At 40.0% G+C, this 19,426-nt stretch overlaps 1 protein-coding gene and 3 pseudogenes across 3 annotated transcripts; 2 read left to right on the forward strand and 2 right to left on the reverse strand.

Annotated features, from left to right (window-relative positions):
• Positions 1 to 312: 312 nt before the first annotated feature.
• LOC149050596 (uncharacterized) lies at positions 313 to 5,131 on the forward strand (annotated as a pseudogene). Its single transcript, XR_016184202.1, has 8 exons — positions 313 to 709; positions 1,429 to 1,652; positions 1,964 to 2,503; positions 2,910 to 3,341; positions 3,499 to 3,670; positions 4,068 to 4,216; positions 4,433 to 4,624; positions 4,984 to 5,131. The product of XR_016184202.1 is annotated as an uncharacterized LOC149050596 (transcript).
• Positions 5,132 to 5,143: 12 nt separating this feature from the next.
• Positions 5,144 to 6,252, reverse strand: LOC149050597 (uncharacterized; annotated as a pseudogene). The gene is made up of 4 exons (XR_016182693.1): positions 6,171 to 6,252; positions 5,987 to 6,116; positions 5,650 to 5,882; positions 5,144 to 5,441 (listed from the first exon to the last, which is right to left on the reverse strand). The product of XR_016182693.1 is annotated as an uncharacterized LOC149050597 (transcript).
• A 298-nt stretch (positions 6,253 to 6,550) lies between these two features.
• On the forward strand, positions 6,551 to 9,853 carry LOC149050598 (uncharacterized; annotated as a pseudogene).
• Positions 9,854 to 9,879: 26 nt separating this feature from the next.
• LOC149050599 (uncharacterized) lies at positions 9,880 to 12,196 on the reverse strand. Its single transcript, XM_089192971.1, has 2 exons — positions 10,734 to 12,196; positions 9,880 to 9,974 (listed from the first exon to the last, which is right to left on the reverse strand). The coding sequence occupies exons 1-2, from the start codon at positions 12,070 to 12,072 to the stop codon at positions 9,880 to 9,882; spliced, it is 1,434 nt and encodes a 477-aa protein (XP_089049097.1). The 5' UTR covers positions 12,073 to 12,196.
• Between the last annotated feature and the right edge of the window lie 7,230 nt (positions 12,197 to 19,426).

Here is a 19,426-nt window from a genome sequence, read left to right on the forward strand (position 1 = left end):
GGCAGAAAAAAAAAGCAGTTGGATAATGAACAACTTATTAGACATTTTGGTGTGTAGTATTGATGGTCGTTTCTTTTAAAATCAAGGGCTGTAAAACAATATACCTCAAAGTGTATATGACACGAAGATTTTTTCACTGTTTTTAGGTACTTAGATATATAAGATAAACGGTTTGAGAGTTAAAATTTGACAAAAAATGGTTTTAAGCATTTTTTTTTTTCGTTCGAACTTCGCGCGAACGCGGCTGAAATTTGTCTCCTCGACCGCGCGGCCAAAAAAGTCACATGAGCTGAGGCTGTGACGTCAGGTTGTTGTACTCTCACTTAACGACATGGCGGAAAAGGAGAAGCCAGTGAGGGAAGGTGGACGCCATTGTGTCGCCGGAGCGCCCAACAATCAAAGCTGTACGAACACCAGCTACACGCTGGGCATCTCGATGCGCCAATTTCCCGTGGATCGCGCTGTGAGAGAGAAATGGTTGAAATTTGTGCAGCGCCACCGAGTAGATTTCAAAGAGCCGATTTCAAAGCATGCCCCATTGTGTTCCGTCCATTTCAAGCGAGGTTGTTACGAAAACGACTTGGCATTTACTCTGGAGGGTACGACGAACACGAAGCGGAATAAAGTCCTCATCAAGGGCTCTATTCCCACAATACATGCAGTTGTGTCAGAAGTTTCGGAAGAATTAACGGATCGCAAGAAGCGTCAGGTAAGCAGTGATTTCCAGTCATCTTTCGATAAGGTCAAACTCGATCAGAATTTACTATATTTTGGCTATAGTTGAGACGTGATGTATTGACAGAGTACGAGATGGAAGCGAAAAAGAGGAAAGTCGAAGAGGCGAGAGCATCAAGTTCTAACTCGTTAGATTTTCACGACGTTGTTGATGATAGAGTTGAGAATTTCCGTGCTCCGATTCAAGTGACATTCATGAGAGCTCCATCAATACAATTTCCCCTGCATCCAGTGTTACAATTGCTGCTCCTCTTCTGGCATGTACCACCCATTTGACTTCACCAGTTGCCTCAACATCCCCAAATGTTAGCTGTACAACGCTGATCAGTGAAACACCTCTCTCCGCTGTTACTCCATCCCGAATCTTAACTCCACTGCAAGGCAGCTCTTGTGTAGACTGCATGCGCAAATAAAAAGTGAGAACCTTGCAGAAACAAGTTAGGCGCTTGAAGACCGCAGTGAAAGAACAGAAAAAGGAGATAAGGGAGCTAAAAAGTTTTAGTACTGAAATAAACCATCCTATTATTTTGTTTATTCTCTTGTACCTTCGCATCATGTAGAAAATCATTGTCCATATTCAACACGCATTAATACATTATTATACTGTGAATTACTCAAACATACATGTTTAAGGATTTTTCATTCATGAAGACAACAACTTTTGAATCTCCTTTGATGGTTTGCACTAAACAGAAGGTGACTGAAACAGAAACTGAGGAGGAAAATGTCATAGAGGAGGAATGTGGGCCTGAGGATTTGTTTGTTTGGTCAAGCGCTTGGAGTGATACAGAAACAGAAACAGAAACAAAGGATGGAGATTGGAAGTTGCAGAGGGGCTCCACAGATTCCACTGATTCCACTGGAGAGGATGAGACTGAAGAAGATCCAGCAGATGAAGATTTAGAGAAGGATATCAGGTGGGTACTATTTGTAACAACCTTCTTTGCTTTATTATATTCATAATTTTGTTCTTAAATAATGAAATGCATTCTTTACTTCTAAAATATAGTTTTCCGCTCCATTTTAAAGACTGTTTTTATGATTACTCTGGAACATATGGCATATCCTCTTGTAAGCCAGACTTGAAAAATAGCAGAGAATTGCTGAAATTGCACACAGTCACTTTCAATATCTTCAAAGCAACTAGGAAATATAGTAGATAGGCATCAAAGTAAATAATAGGGTATCATATGATTCAAATGACCAAGACACACTTTAAATTTTGCAGAGTTGATTCTGACACTCCTGGGTATGATGAACCCAAGTTCATCATGTTCTACAGCATGCTGTTGCAACTGTTTATAATGTTCTGTTTCAATTGCAAAGGAAATTCTCCAAAAGCTAGAATGAGGCAGTGTGGAACCCTTGTCAAAGTGACTCAGACTTGTTCGCAATGTCACCAAGAGTACTCTTGGAAATCACAACCAACTGTTCTGGGAAAATACCCTGCTGGTAATATCCTATTGAGCTTTGGAGTCTTAGTGGCTGGTGCATCTATAAGCAAGGTCTTGCAGGTGTTCCGCCATATGGGGCTCTGTGGATATTCTGGCCGCACCCTTTTTAAGATCAAAGATCTTTCCTGTTCCCTGCTGTCTTTCTATACTGGGAAAGATAACAGGCTAATCTGATAGAGAGTATAAAGAAGATAAAAAATGTGGCTTGGAGTGGGGATGGCAGGTTTGACTCCATGTGGCACTCTGCCAAATATGGAGTGTACACAATGTTTTGTACCACAATCTTGAAGGTTCTCCACTTTGAATAAGTTCAGGTAAGTTTTGTATGAATACTGGTTATTACTGTATACCACACAGGTGAATAGTGCTTTTCATGTGTGCTGATTGGCTGGTTGGAAGTGGCTAGCAGATACTCTTCACCTCCTCAACTGAAGAGACAAACATGTGTCTCAACAATGTAATTTTTCAAACCTTTTCTTGGTTTATTGAAAGAAAGAAATTAATTTCTATGGTTTCTGGGTTTCTGTGTGGCATATACCTAAATAATTATGATATAAATTATGGGTTCAATTGAAATGGAATGGTCTGATGAATAATAGACAAAATGATAATGATATTAATAATAATAATAATAATGGTAATAATAAAAATTACAAGAACCAATGATTTGTATGGTATTTCCTGGTGGTTTGATAACCTCTATTTTCTTGTTTGTCTCAGGCAAATGAAACTGGAGGCAGTCAACAGACTGAACTGGAAGGAGCGAAGAGGTGTTTTTCTTTTTTGCAGCATCTTGGTTTGCCAATTGGTATTTTTGTCTGATAGGCACAGAGGCATTGCAAAATGGATTAGGGAGAACTGTATCAACACCAATCACTATTTTGATTTATGGCATGTGGCAAACACTAGGGAAAAAGTTGTTGGCTCTGAGTAGAGAGATAGGATTTGAAATTATAAAAGAGTGGATGAAGGGAATAAGAAAGCATCTTTACTAGTGTGCAACCTCAACAAAGGCTGGGTTTGAGTCCCTCATCCTTGCCACATGGAATTAATTTCTGCGTCATGTCAGCAACAAGCACAATAACCACCCAGATCCACTTTACAAACAGTGCTGTCATGGACAGCTTGAACCCAGGAAGTGGATTAGAGTTGGTATGAAAATCAATAATACATGTATACTGCATATCTTTTTCAACTTGCCATTGCCAGTTCTGTTTTTGTTTACAATGCACCTTAGGCAAATAACTTAATCCACTGTTGTCAACAAACTAGACCATTGTGTAATTTCTTGCATATTTACCTTTAACAGGAACTGAAGCATTTGACAAACTGATACTGCTGTTGACCAAGAAAATCTTACTGAATGACAGAAAGAAACTTTCACCAGATGCCCAGACAAGTTGCCGTAAAGGCTTCCATGCAACCTTGCACTATTGGCATCCTAAAATGACTTGTTTTACTTGGCTGGGGACTCTCAGCAGGTAATTTTGATTGTGTTGTAATACATTCTTTTTTCATAGATTTTTATTTTCAAAATCCACCAAGTCAATGATGTAGATTGGCCACCATAAAGTGTTCTAAGGCTTTCTTAGCTTTAAAACCACTTTACTGTGACCAATCTACAAAATTAACTCAGTTGATAAAACCAAATTATTTTGTTACACTTCTCTACTAATACAGCACCAGTTCCCTTAGAAAATTACCCCATTTATTTCTAAGGGAGTCACTTATACTAATTTTATGTTCATGTATCTTGCTTAATCAGAATATATCTATGTTTTGGTGTTTCTTTCTCCTAAATGATTTCCAGTCATTTTTTTTGGATGAACCTATAAAATGGACATGAATTTGCTCATTCCTGTTTTTTTTTTTTTAAAGGCACATACTTGCAAGTTTGCATTTCAATGAGAACTTTCAGAGGGAAACACAAATGGCATTTGATGGAAAAGAGTATGTTTGGGTCACTTACCCAAAATTTAAAATGGGAGAGGAAGTTGTGTGAGAGGTGGCATGCCCACCTACCTATGGTAAGAATAAATATGACTACGGTGGATTAACTCTTATTTATAAGAAAACAACATGAATAATGTTTTAATACTTTGCTTTACTTGCCATATTCTTTGGTAAAACTGTGATACCCTTTAAAAGAGTATTATTTCTTGTTTAGAAATACCCTGAACCTGAACATACCTTTTTGTATATTATAATATATATATATTTTTTGTTGTTGTTGTTGTTTTCAGGTTATGTTGATGGTTTGAAGAACCTACTCTTCTATTTTCCAAAAGAAAAGAGGGAGGAAATAATTAAGAAGTATGCATCAAGAACACCTGAGCCCCTCAATCAGCAGTTTTCAGAAAGATTGAGTAAGGAGGAAGCTATAAAGGCATATAACGCAAAAAAGGCAATGTAGAAAACAGCATTATTTCCACCTGGTTAGTTAACAGCTTTATCAATCCATTCATTTCAACCATCCAAATTTAGCATGAAATGAATACAATTTATTACAATGAAGTTTTAGTAAGTGTGAATTATTTCATTTTTGCCACTTGTCTGTGGGGGGCTGCTTATTTATCCACCTGTGGATATGCAACTCTCTACTGGAAGTTGGGAATGCCTGTAGATGGGCTTTGTTGTTAAATGTGAATTTTTTATTCCCAACTCAAGACAAGGGAGAATGAAGCATATTTGTATTCAGTCTGGATTAAACACCATTTGTCATTGGGCATACAAAGTAACACACCTACACTGTAACGATGCACTCGCATACTAAATCACCATTGTTATCCTACAGAATCAGAACAATCTTCACAACAAGCTGATGGCAACAGTCAACCAAGCAGTAGTCAATCCACTTCTAGACACACCCACAAAAGCAAGAGGCCATCTCATTGTCACAAGAAGAAAAGTGGCAAATAAAGTGACTCACACTTTGTTATCCATGTCTGTTTTCTCATGGTCTTTATTACTATTTTTTGAAGTATATACAAAATGACATGGCCCATGCAAATGAAACTAAACCGGGAGCGTTTTTTCATCACAAATTTTTTTTTCATGGACCAATGAAGTACATTTATAAGAGTTCAATGCACCTCCCCATCCTGGACATTAGCATATCCCCTGTGTTGTTGTGTGTTGTATTTTTTCCTTATACTGTGATAAACACAAGCTGGGAGAGGTCGTCTGTTTTCCCAGCCTATGTACCCACAAAGCCACCTTGTTGTCCATCTATATGCAACGGCTCTGATGAACCTATATGTAAACATAAAAGTGAGAAATGAAGACATCTACAGTTCAAGTAATTACCGGACCTTCATTCCTAACTGAATGACAGGAGACTAGTTTCCTATGACTGGAGAATCAAAAAATTAATATGAAACCAAAAGTATCTCAATTATTAGGTCAAGCGATTAAAACAAGAAGGACATAGAACTACCGATTTAAAAGGAAAAAACCTTACTCGTTTTCTGACCCTCCACTGCGGCGACGATAGGTTCCTCCATCTTGGCGTCTAAGAAGCGACTTGTAGAAGAACGGCGCGGTTCGTAATGGCGTTAAAGTCTTCATGTTTGGTGATGCAATTGATTCGTTTGATCGGACCATCAAACATCAATTTCGCGGACGAATTAGTGACTTCTCTGCATCATCGAAACTCGAGGGCACCGACTAACATTTCACTGCTCGCATTCACACCTGGAAGAGGTAAAGGAAAAATTATCGGACAAACTTAGCAACGCAGGAGCGCATATCAGTCCTGCTTATGTTCAAAAGGAATCACGGTAAATCTTTCGACTTACCATGAATCCACACTCACATTTCCTTCAAATCTAGACTCCAAAGTCGATGGGGTAAGTCCATCAATATCTGTTTCTTCTTCATTTGCGTTCGGGCTTACTTCTTCGCCACAATCCGCAGGCGGCTCATCGTCTTATGGGATGATAACACCATCGATTACTCTGGTTTCGCTATCTGAACTGTCACTCTGCTCCCAATCGAGACCCCAAGAGGAGTCACACGATTCATAACTGACCTCGGAATCACTGGATGTCGTGGAAACAGACATAGCGTTTACTGATCAAGCGATCAAACAACGTGACGTCATAACCTTGTTTCTCGTCCCCAGTCTCCTGAGACAGTTTTTATTTAGAAATCGAGCAAGTGTTGCATGCAGAAAAGCGGTCAGAGAAAAAAACAAATTATCATTTTGTGACTGCCTCACAGCTTATCATACATATTGAACTGCCAAAATCCGGGGGAAAAATTTTCGTGTCATTTACACTTTAAACAAGCAAACGAAACCAAAAACCGTATAACCAACATCGATGATAGTGAGCTGGTTGTAAAGAGGAAAATTGCAAGATATGTCGGGGAAACAGGACAAATTGAAATGGACAGAGCGTATGAATAGTGATCTTCTGGAATGCAAGAGAACAGCGAAGGGTGTGATATCCACTGTAGACCCTCCACGAAACGCTATAGGGAGGAAGAAGGGTTATATCGAAGTAATGGCAGATTTATGGGAAGAAAAGGGTTACGGATACTTGGGGCTAAAAAGCCAGAATTTACGGGATCAAGCCTCGAGATTGGAGAAAATGGAGCAAGAGCAGAACTATACACGAAATACTAGCACCTTATTCGAGAGTGGATGCAGGTTAGAAATTGATTGGGATGATATAGAAGAGAAGGCGCCCGAGGAAAATAATATTCAAGCTGACTTGCGAAACATTCAAAACAATAGCCCACAACAGCAGTTTAAAAATGCTAATTCCGTTATCTCGGATTTTCCTCAGCCAGTAACAACCGAGAGTGGCAGAGTACCTTCTCCCACGGGACTGGCTAGTACAATAGTCACAGATCAAACAAAATCAAACCAAATCTGCCCGATTATGAGTCGTTTCCTTCCGAAATAAAGAACAAAACATGGAGTAATATTAGCCACGCGAGCTTCTGTAATATTGTCAATTGTGTTTGCGACGAAATCGTCTACTACAGGAAAAATATATCCAATGTACCATCTAGCCGTGCAGGGAAGAGTTTCATTGAAGAATTAACTTTCTGGATTAAGCAGTTCAATGCAGATTCTGATTTGAACTCATTTGCCTTGAAAGCATTCATGGTGCTCCCAACTTTGATCCTGCAAAAAGCGTCTACTACTTCTAAAAGCAAGGAACACAGCGCAGCAATAGAGGGTCGATTAGCTCTCTGGAAACAAGGGGACCTTGATTTGTTGCTTAAAGAAGTGAGGTTTATACAGGGGAAATTTGTGAACTCTAAGAAAGCTAGGACGGTCGAGGACGTATCCAAAGTTTTTGGAAAACTGCTTCTGCAAGGAAAATTGTCAGCTGCAATGAAACTCCTAGATAACGAGAGTTCGTCTGGCCTGCTTGACCTATCACCCAGAGGCGGCTGATATTGCAGAGGAGAGTTTGTTGCACGGTCCAGTTGATTATATTCCACCAAACGTGTATGATCTCATAGACGAAGAAATGATTTACAACTCAGCAAGCAAAACCAAGGGCTCAGCATGGCCATCGGGAATGGACTCGGAGCTTTATAGGAGAATCCTGTGCTCTAAGAACTTTAAGACTGAGGGTAAAATCCTAAGAGAAGAGATAGCTGTGTTCACAACAGGCGGCCCAAGCTCCAGCTGTGATATGATAATCTTGCGCAATAACAGTCATGGCGGAATTATTAGAGTTTGTATGGGAATATTTACGACCGCTCTAAGGAATAAAAAAATACGTCAAATTCTCAAAAAATGTACCTCACCTTACTTCCACAGCGTATTGCTTGTTATCTGACCGCTTACTTTGATGAAAAGAACACATTTCAGTGAGTTGTTCATTTCGAGGTTTTCAACGTACATAAGAAAAGCCCATTGCTGAACACTCAATTTCCGAACGCCCGATCTGAGAAGCGAAAAATTCCAGCGCAAAATGACCGGGCAGCCACAAATCCGACGCAGAATCCAAGCACACATACTGTAGTTTCATTTCAATTCCCTACAAACTCAATATTCTCCGTTCAACCGACGCTAAGCCGCAGTTTGCTTCAAAAATTTCCAGTTTAGAGGTTTCTAACAGCCCGCGTCCACATCAACCTTGAAACACGACCGTTGAAAACCAGCTAGGTAACCTTGCCTCCCTTTTAAACTGAGTCTCGCCGGGGACCCCACGGTAACTTGACACAAATGAAGAAATTCGCCCACTCGACAAGAACCCTGGAATTAGACCAATCGGCGTTGGAGAGGTCGTGAGGCGAATAATGGGAAAAATGGTCAGCGGTTTTTTAAAGGAGGAAATCAAAGAAGCGGCAGGTCCCCTACAAGTTTGTGTTGGTCATAATGTAGGAGTGGAGGCTGCGATACATACAATGAGCCAAGTGTTTGAAGAAGAAGGAACAGATGGGATTCTGTTGATCGATGCAAGTAACGCCTTTAAGCAAATGAACAGGTCAGCGGCTTCGCACAGTAACCAGATCACATGCAAAGAAATGGCGCACTATGTAATAAACACCTATAGAAGCCCATCTAGACCATTTATCTGCGGTGAAACACTTTCACAAGAAGGCACTACCCAAGGGGATCGCCTAGCGATGCCATGGTACTGAGTCAATACATCTATAATGATTCAGAATCTGAGGGCGCACTGCCAGATGGTTAAACAGGTGTGGCTTGCAGACGACTCTGCTGGAGGAGGGAGAATCGCGCAGTTGTACGACTGATACAAGCAATTGATTAAAGAGGGAGAAAAGTTTGGATATCTGGTGAACGGGTCAAAGTGCTAGCTGATTGTTAAGTCTGAGGCACTTGCAGATGAAGCAAAGAGGGTGTTTGGAGATGAAGTCAATAAACAACTGAAGGTCAGCGCCATCAAGGAGCAGTCATTGCGTCGCAAGAATACAAAGATCAATATTGTGAGGAGAAAATACGCATATGGAAAGTAGGAAATCGAACGGCTCTGAAAAGAGTTAGCCTCACACAGCGTACATTGTCTTCATAAAAGGGTGCAAGTTAAAGTTCACCTACTTCATGCGCACTATAGATTCGTTTGAGGATTATGTCGATCCAATCCAGGAGGCGATTGACGACCTACTTCTTCCAACTTTGTTCGGTCAATCAGAGCCTCTCCCTAACGAGGTGCGTCTACTTGTCACCTTAACAACGGCTCAAGGGGGTCTGTGCATGCCAGATTTGAGAGCTGGGGCGCCACAACAGTTAGTTGCCTCGAAGTCAATAACTACTGCGCGCGTAGATTCTATCAAATCGCAGAGTACATTTATGGCGCCAGGCGAAAGCTCTACGGAGGAGCTTAAGAGAAATCATCAGTCACTTAAGAGGGCGCGTGACAAACAGAAAATGGAAGGCATTAACTCAACTCTTTCCCCAGATCTGCTGCGACTAGTTAATCAATAGAGAGACAAGGGCGCAAGTTCTTGGTTAAATGCGATGCCTCTCGCAGATCAGGGCTTAGCCCTTAATAAGCAGGAGATTAGAGTGTTACTAGAACAAGACAGCATCTGAAGTATTCAAGGAGCAAGAGGACGAGAAGAAACGCAAGTACCAGCAGCGGGTGCTAGATTTAGAGATGGGTTCATTCACACCTTTAGTGTTTGGAACCAATGGCGGAATGGGAAATGAGTGTCAGCGTTTCCTGAAGCATCTTGCAGATAAGACAGCTCAGAAGGACACCTAGCCGTATAACACCGTTATCGCATGGCTCAGGACACAAATCTCTTTCGAACATCTAAGATCGGCACACGCATGCGTGAGAGGATCACGAACACCTTTTGACAGCAAGATAGAACACTCCTTAGACTGCAAAATAAACGTCGCCACTGCGGGAATCTAAAGTTTTTTTTTCTTTGTTTTGGAGTGGGACAATTTTCAAACTAAATGCTTTTGTCTTATACATAATTTTGAATTTTTATGAAATTTCGTATGTTCATTTTATCAATTGTATCTTGAAAATAATCTCTAATTGTGAATAAAGTTATACTGTTATTATCATTATCATCATTATTATTAGTTTGTGTAGTGTGATCGTCCGGGTGAGTGTAGTTCTTAGAAGAACTGTTGTTGGTGACTGACGTTTCGACTATCTGTGCGATAGTCATCTTCAGAGTCAAGTAAGGAATAGTTGTCAGTCGATGATGTTATAAAGTCTGGTCTGTTGAACGTGATTGGTCTGTTTAGCCGTGATGTGATTGGCTGGAAGACTCATGTAGAGTTTGTTAACAGTCATTGGTCGGTTTCGATCCGTTTGTTGTTTGTCGGTCTGTTTGTCGGTTTGTTCACGTCGTTAATGAGTCGTTTGTAAGGTGCTGGTAATTGTTGACATCTGTTGAGAGGCGTCTGTTCTAAGTTAGTGAACCAGCTTTCCAGAGTCAGTCGTTGAAAGTAGTTTGTGCTGTAGGTTAAGCATTTAGCAGAGTCCCAGTCGATTCTGTGATTAGTTTGTCGGTGATGTTCAGAAATGTGATTGTTTACATCGCCATTTCTAGTAGATCGTTTGTGTTCAGTTAGTCGCGTGTTAAGGTTTCTACCAGTCTCGCCAATGTAGGAGGCCTGGCAGTCGGAGCATTCGATCTTATAAATCGCTCCCTGTCTGTTGTTGGGTTCGTCTTTGTCTTTAACGTTGGTCAGCAAATGTCGTAAAGTAGTTATAGGCCTGTGAGCTACGCGAATGTTGTAAGGTTGTAGGATCCGTGCGATAGCCTCAGAAGTGCCTTTGATGTAGGGTATAGTAGCTGTAGTCGTGATAGATGTGGAGTCCCTGTTAGTTTCTGTAGTGTCGGTCACCCTGTGAGTGTTTCGTCTAATGAAGTCAGTGTTGTAGTTGTTTTTGTCAAAAACACGGTCAAGGTACTTGTTTTCGTCAGATAAACTGTCCGGTGTGTTGCAAACAAGTTGCGCTCGTCTTGTCAATGTCTTGATAGTCGTAGCTTTGTGGGAAGTCGGATTGTAGGATGATTCGTCAAGAAGTCTGTCGGTATGCGTCGGTTTTCTGTATATTGTTGTTCGTAGTTCGTTGTTGTTTCGGCCTACCAAACAGTCGAGAAAAGGAAGCTTGCCGTCTTCTTCGATCTCCCTGGTAAACTGAATGTCGGTGTTTTGTTCGTTAAGGTGATTGTGGAAAGCGTCAATTTCGTCTTTGTGTACGGCGGTAAATGTGTCGTCTACGTAGCGTAACCAAAGCGGTATGGTTTGTCGGCAAGTTGCAAGGGCGCGTTCCTCGATGTTTTGCATCACAATTTCTGCGACAACAACGGAGACCGGCGACCCCATAGCTGTTCCGTGCAACTGCTTGTAGTGTTTCCCGTTGTACTGAAAGTAAGTCGATGTAAGGCAGAGGTTAAGTAGGTCCATAATGTCTTCTGTCGGTAATTGTAGTACATCAGTAGACTGATGGATGGCGGTTTCAGTACACTGTAGAGCCAATTGAAGTGGAATACTGGTGAACAGTGATTTCACATCAAAAGACACGAGTTTGTAGTCGTCAGGTATCTGTACGTCTTTGATAGCGTCAATAAAGTTCTCAGTGGATTGTAGTTTACGTCTCGATTTGTCAGTCAGTGGTTGCAGTATCGTCGTAAGGTATTTGGACAGTTGGTACGTCGGGGACCCACAGAATGAGACTATAGGTCGCATAGGTATCCCAGGTTTGTGTAGTTTCGGTAGTCCGTAAAGTTTAGGTGGTTGTGGTACAGAGCACCTCAGCCGGTAGTAGCGTTGAGTGTCAAAGGCTGCAGTCTTTTTGAGCGTAAGTAATTTGCTGTTGAGTTTACGTTGTAGTGCTGGCGTCGGGTCACGTTTAAGTAATTCGTAAGTTTGTTTGTCGTTAACAAGTGCGTCCATTTTGTCATAGTAGTCAGTCTTGTCCATAACAACAGTAACACGTCCTTTGTCGGCTGGTAGTATAACAATTTCCTTGTCGTTTTTCAGTCGTTTCAGTGCTTGTTGTTCGTCTTTGGTTAAGTTGCTGTCAGTTATAGAGGCTGATTGTATCGTGGAAGTGCAACTGGGACTCTGCTAAATGCTTAACCTACAGCACAAACTACTTTCAACGACTGACTCTGGAAAGCTGGTTCACTAACTTAGAACAGACGCCTCTCAACAGATGTCAACAATTACCAGCACCTTACAAACGACTCATTAACGACGTGAACAAACCGACAAACAGACCGACAAACAACAAACGGATCGAAACCGACCAATGACTGTTAACAAACTCTACATGAGTCTTCCAGCCAATCACATCACGGCTAAACAGACCAATCACGTTCAACAGACCAGACTTTATAACATCATCGACTGACAACTATTCCTTACTTGACTCTGAAGATGACTATCGCACAGATAGTCGAAACGTCAGTCACCAACAACAGTTCTTCTAAGAACTACACTCACCCGGACGATCACACTACACAAACTACTGATACTCCTGGGTTCAAACCATTTACTTTATCATTATTATTATTATCATTTTTAACTCGTGAATTGCGCGCATGCGCAAGAGCGAGTTATAGATACGATGTGGGGAATAGCATTCGCTCGCTCGCTCGCTCCCTCGCTCGCTCGATTGGTCGATTCCTGTAAACTTTTTTTGGATTTTAGGCTTTTGAGTACATTTGATAGTTTTTGGCGAGCAATAAACAGACGAAATGGCGACCTTTGTTGTTAAGAATAGTGGTGGGGTGAAAAAGAAGCCAATGATAATCTTAAAAGAGTTTTTTTTTTCGTTTTAGTTTCAACAAGCGGCGCCAGCGACTGGCAAGCATTCAAGGATTCACACTGAAATAACAACAACCTTCGTTTTTCATAAAATTTTAATTTACAATCCTTGAACTTGAAAACAATCCGAAGATTCATTGAAAATATCACTTACTGCGAAGCGCTCGGAGTTTACAGATGTTCAAAAGCTTTTTCTGTTATAGCGTGAGATTGAGGACAAAATTGATCATTACGTTTCGTCGCGTGTGTTTTTCCTGTGTGAAGCAACAGAAGATGCCGGCGACTGACTAAATAACAAGTTAACACGAAAATCAAATAACACTTAGACAAACAATTTTAGCTACCGATTTTCAGTGAATTTTTAAAGAACAATTTTCTCGTAAGTTTCAAGACAATTTGAAGATTCAACATATATACAACGTACTAAAATGCGAAAGTTACACACCACAAAATTGATAAATAGGCCTGAAATGAAATTCTATCTTGTTATTGATTATACGTTGCCTAGCACGTGACTGAAATCTACCCAGGCGGAGATCTAAAATGACGGTGGCAGGCTTGGCTTAGTTATATCACTCAAAACTCGTTCCCGTTTGTCTCATTTGATAAAGAGGGAATCGTTAATGTTTTCATTAAGACAGTATTGCCTTGATTTTCTAATATTTACAACGAAAGACAGTAAATTTCAGTTTTCACCCACATTTACTTCCAACCTTTTCTTTTGAACCAGAAACAAAAATGATAGACGTTTAAAACACATGACATCATCCACCTTGTTAAATGTAATAGCATGATCATTTCAATTGTAATGCCTTCTTGTCCCAACGTTACTTTGTTTCTTTGCTACATTAGCGAACACTGAACTACTGTTCGTACTCTAGATGACAATCAACCACAAAATTCCCTAAACCAGATAACATTAAACATAATCTCAAAAATCATGTGTCAATTCACGAGTTTGCTCACAGAGCACTTTGATTATTATCTTTATCATTATTATTATTTTTATCATTAGATATTCCAAGAGTAAGTGTTGCCTTGCTCAAAGGAGGAGCAATACTTCGAGATACAATCGCTTTCTGCCATCTTCGAATCGAGTGGTGGTACAAGGCAAAGACGATTATTGACTTTTTTCTTGATATGATGTCAAATCCGCTGGACTGAATAAATTGTGTTACACATGCTACCGAGTGCCCTAGAGTGTCTTTCCAATTCAGGAAGGAACGTCAGTTTTGGGTAGAAAAATTCACATATCATTTAGTGTAGTGCGACGGTACCATAGCTCAAATAATCCACGCAACTGAAGAAGTTTCTTGTCCTTATAATCAAGCCGTGGTTTCACAGAACAGGAAAGGGGTTTAAAGGGCCAGAGCAGGAGAAACTTCGACGCCGTAAACAATGCACAAAGAAGAAAACATTTTCGCTCTCTATTTCTGTTAAGAGAACCAAGCCAAAATAAAAGATGGGGAAATATTCAAAAGATACCCTTCAAACATGCTGATGAACGAGCTAGAGTTGAGCTATCGATGAAACAGTGGCTGACACTGTAAAAAGATGGTTTTGTACTTCGTTTCAAAATCTATGTATTACAACAGCTGATTCGGACAGTTTTTCTTTTTGAAAATTTCGATGAAAAGCTCCACCACAGACATGTTCCGTCGACTGTAATCGTTCGTACGCGGCATTTCGCAAACACTTTCTATCGGTTTGAAAGAAATCTTGACACAACGTGCTAATTGATTCACGTATTTTGCAAAAAAAGCAAGTGTTTGAAGCGATCGAATATAAGTCACGATGGCACTTTCTCCAAAACAACCTCGTGTTAAAGAAAAATGTTGAGTCAGTTCGTAGAAATTTATATGAGTTATAACCCAGATTAAAAGGAATATCTGCATGGTGCGTGACAAAGTATATAATTAAAAAAACTCCTGATACGATATAAATAATGTGCAACTATTTTTAACATTATCGGATATATCTTCATTGGCCTCACTGAAATTAACGTAGTGGCTTAATTAATATTTCATTATCCTAAGGCCGAATAGCACTGTTTATTTAGCATTTTCTGAGATGTATACTATCTGCACACCCAATTGCAAGTAGAGGTAATGATTTCAAAACCATGAGACACAATTTTTCGATTACTTGGCTGGAATGAAAATGAAATCTAAAATTTGAAGAAGTAATAAACAGATTGTTAAAATAAACTTTATGTGCTATCATTTGACCCCTGCATGGTCCGTCATTCAAACATCTGAAGCTGTTTACCGATTTGAAATGTCTCATAAGGATAATCGTCGCTCGTGATTACAATCGATTCATTGTTTATTCAGCTTCATTTATTGAATTGAATTGATAATCTTAACGAAATATTTAAAATCATCATAAAAAGATATATCCTTTCAACTCCTCTAGACACACATTTTAACACTTACTTTGAGGAACCCTCAGGGGCAATCATTTTTACTTATCAAACAGTAACAACACGGCGAAAAAACTATTTCGTTACCGTCAGCTATAATACAAACTTTGTGAAACAAGAGACTTTATGTGATCTTATTAAGCAGTTATAGACGGTCAGAAAACGGTGGCTCGAGCTATTGGATGTTCGGCTCCATAGTTAACCACATTTAATTTCAATTTATTGATTTCTGATATTTTGTTTTGCTCTTTATTGACGTTTATTTGTAGTATATAGGAGTCTTACTTACAGCGTCAACCTCCCCCATTTGGAAACCCTAATGCCAGCGAACACTCCTGGTGGTAAATCCTGTAACTGGTTGTTGGACAAGTCTCTGGAATAAATAAGTCATTTTAACAAAGTGTGAACTCTGCTGTATGCGACATGTGTGTTTTCCTAGCTACATCTTGAAAGCTCCCGACACTTTTTCAAAATAATAACATTAACGTTTGTATTTACCTCACATTAGTGGATAATTAGATCAAGTTACTCTACCCTTAGATCCTAATGCAAAATAACATTGTTCGATTAATCTGCCAACGTTTCACACCATCTGGTTTTCTGGGCAGTGGTGCAAATTTTAAAGATAGCTGATACTTTGGTTCAGATTAATTGCTTGTCGATAATTAAAACTCACGAATTGAAAGAAATGGAGGACACATTTTAAATCACCTGTTGTTATATTCCTTTTATCTCGCTGGTGATAAGAGCGAATAGTTTATTGAAACGCCAAGTGACCAGAGAGAATCTTTCGGTCAAAACGATGAAAAGTAACGTTGATATTAGCACATACCTTTCATGTGAAATTTCTTCGGAAATTTCAACAAAGATTTATTATCATACTTAATATTAACTGAATTTTCATTTGAGCCACGAGCACTAATTTTTTATTGAGTGCCATCCGTACAAGAATAACGGTTGCACTGGGCGTTTTTAGTTTTTAGGTGAACAATTTTTACTTTTCTGTCTCAATATTCTAGAGTGCACTCCCACCAGACATAGGAAGTGCAAATGCAATCAAAAGCGCGCCTTTTTAATCAGACGGGCATTTCTATGATAGTGTTTTATTGTAGTACAAATTTTTTGTTTGTTTTAATCACAATGTAGTCTTTGTAGTAACTTTTTATTTATGTTCCCTTCTCTTTATAGCTTTAGTTGCTGGTAATATTCTAACTCTTAAATTGTTATCTTCATTTGAAGATGTTACAGAATTTGCGCATCACTCAAGAAGTTGGCAGAAACACTCGACTACGTCTCTTGTTTCCGCCCTACACTTCTTCCGTGCTCTAACCACTTCCTGCGTGCTATAATTTTTACAGAACAGAGCACATACACGACTTCTTTCTTTGTTTAATCTTTCTGGTCACACATCTCAACATTTACTGTTATGAACTCTTAGATAAATGCGCATGATAATGTGGATTTCTTCTGATTTTGAAAAAAGGGGTAAAATGTGTACAATGTGACGGAAAACTATTTTGTTACCGTTATCCCACTGGTTCTCACTGGTTCTCAAAGGATCGCATGCAACGTGAGTGTTTTCTCTTTAAATTTTTCTTTTTTTTTTTTTATAACGTACTTGACACTCGTGTCGTGTGAAGGGCCTTATGAATCTCCCATATATTATGGGCGATTTTACGACCAAATTATACAAGAAAAACGGTCAAGCAAAAATAAAACCTCCGACTTGGTTTATTTAACAAAACGTAGCAATAATTTGAGAAGACCATGAAAACATGCGTAATCGGTCCAAAGGTCAATCACGATGTCGTAGCACAATAGTGACTAGCGCGGAAGTGTCACGCGAGAGTGTCATAAATCAGCTCTCAGCAAAACAACATCTTTGCTGATAGCATCTGGTTTTTTTTAGCAGATATGCTGCCATTAACAAAAGGCCTCTCATTCTTCGAGTGAAACGCCTCGGCTGTATTCTCCGCATGCCTCACAAGTGGACGCGTGATTCTAAAAACTCTTGCCGCAGAACGAAAATAAAGATATTCGCGCCCCCCGTAGCCTGATTCTCACTGAGTGCGAAGTTGTTCTCCCCGCTCTCTTCTCTCCCCGTCAACAGTACCCCGCAAGAAATCGTGTTCAGGGCGCTTCTACCCTATGTGATTGGATAACTCGATTGTGCGAAAATATATTTATTACAACAACGTAAATTTTCGACACGAGATGTGAACGAATCTCGTTTATGCTCATTGCTTTTCCTTGGTTTTTTAAATGAGAAGTTATTTGAAAACACCACGTTAAGACTATCGGATGTCTACCGCTGAATGGTAAGGCGGAATTTTCAAGCCTCTCACCAACTCTCACCGTGATTTGATTATCGATCGATCATCGATCCTTGATCATCGAATCCAATCTTATTGGGAACTTTTACTTTTGATTTTAGTGTTCCATTCCTTACGGCTTAGACTTAATTGTTTAATGTTGTCTGTTGTTATTCTTTTAGGATAAGCTTTTCAGTTTCTCGTAGTTCAGCTACTGTGGTGGTGACTATCTTGTTCTTCATGAAAGTTCCTCTCATATAATTTATCAATCTGACTGCTCTTTCCCAGTTGGGGAACCTTGACACGCCGTTAATGCGGCTAAACTTCTTCTTCACAGAAGTGGTGCCCAAAATAGCCTTAACTTGAAGTTCTGATGTCTGATTATCGAAAATGTCTCCTCCAAAAAATAGAAATTGTTCCCTCGTAGGAACACAGGCCCTCTGAGATAATAAGATTTGATTAGTCCCTCGTCATTTCCTCGGCATCTCCCTAGGGCGTGATCGGCTGGATTATTCTTGGTCTTAATGTATCGAGAATATGAAAGTTATTTCTAAAAATTTTGAGCTTGACTGAAGAGCAGTGTGAGGCCGGAAAGGAAAATGCTCGCCGAAGAACAGATTAAGACTTCGAAATTAAATTGTTTTTCTTTACTCTAAAGACAGCTGAACCAGAGAATCGAGAAAAGTTCAGTAATTCCAGTGGCATGCAAGAAGCATGTGTGAACGTTCACCGAAGGCCGTGAAATCAATTTTTTTTTTTATATATTTTTTGAGACGGCTGAACCAGAGAATCGAGAAACGGCTACTAATCACAGTGGCAAAGGAGCATGTGTGTATGCAACATATAGAGACAGATCAGTTTGCGAAATGGAGTGCAGTCGTGATTGTATCACCGGCTCAATTTGCCTCCGTTTTCTATTTGCTCTGCGCTGTTGTTTAAATCACTCCCTATTTTATCCGGATAATCTCGTTTCCTGTGTATGTCGTGTCCTAAACATTGATGAAGGCACGGAGATCTCGGATAGAGTAGATATGCATCATGCAAGCTATCAGTCAGTGTTGAGCTTGACCCATCATCTGGAAATTTCATCTTCTACAAGAAGGCATGGTGACTTTATTCGTCAGAGATCTTACACACCATACTCCGCTATTAACCTCACTCGCCTTCGCTCAGCAGCTAGTGGTGACACTAGGCAACGCGTCGATACAAATTTGGTTGGAAAGTTAGTGTATATGACACGAAAATTTTTTTACATTTTTTAGGTACTTAGATATATAAGAGAAACGGTTTGAGAGTTAAAATTTGACAAAAAATGGTTTTAAGCATTTTTTTTTCCGTTCGAAGTTCGCGCGAACGCGGCCTGAAATTTGTCTCCTCGACCGCGCGGCCAAAAGGTCACATGAGCTGAGGCTGTGACGTCAGGTTGTTGTACTCTCACTTAACGACATGGCGGAAAAGAAGAAGCCAGTGATGGAAGGTAGACGCCATTGTGACGCCGGAGCGTCCAACAATCAAAGCTGTACGAACACCAGCTACACGCCAGGCATCTCGATGCACCATTTTACCGTGGATCGCGCTGTGAGAGAGAAATGGTTGAAATTTGTGCAGCGTCACCGAGTAGATTTTCAAAGAGCTGATTTCAAAGCATGCCTCATTGTGTTCCGTCCATTTCGAGAGAGGTTCTTACGAAAACAGCTTGGCATTTTCTCTGGAGGGTATGGCGAACACGAAGAGAAATAAAGTCCTCATCAAGGGCTCTATTCTCACAATA

This window comes from Pocillopora damicornis, chromosome 2, assembly GCF_964200805.1.
Source record: "Pocillopora damicornis chromosome 2, jaPocDami1.2, whole genome shotgun sequence".
NCBI classification, from domain to species: Eukaryota; Metazoa; Cnidaria; class Anthozoa; order Scleractinia; family Pocilloporidae; genus Pocillopora; species Pocillopora damicornis.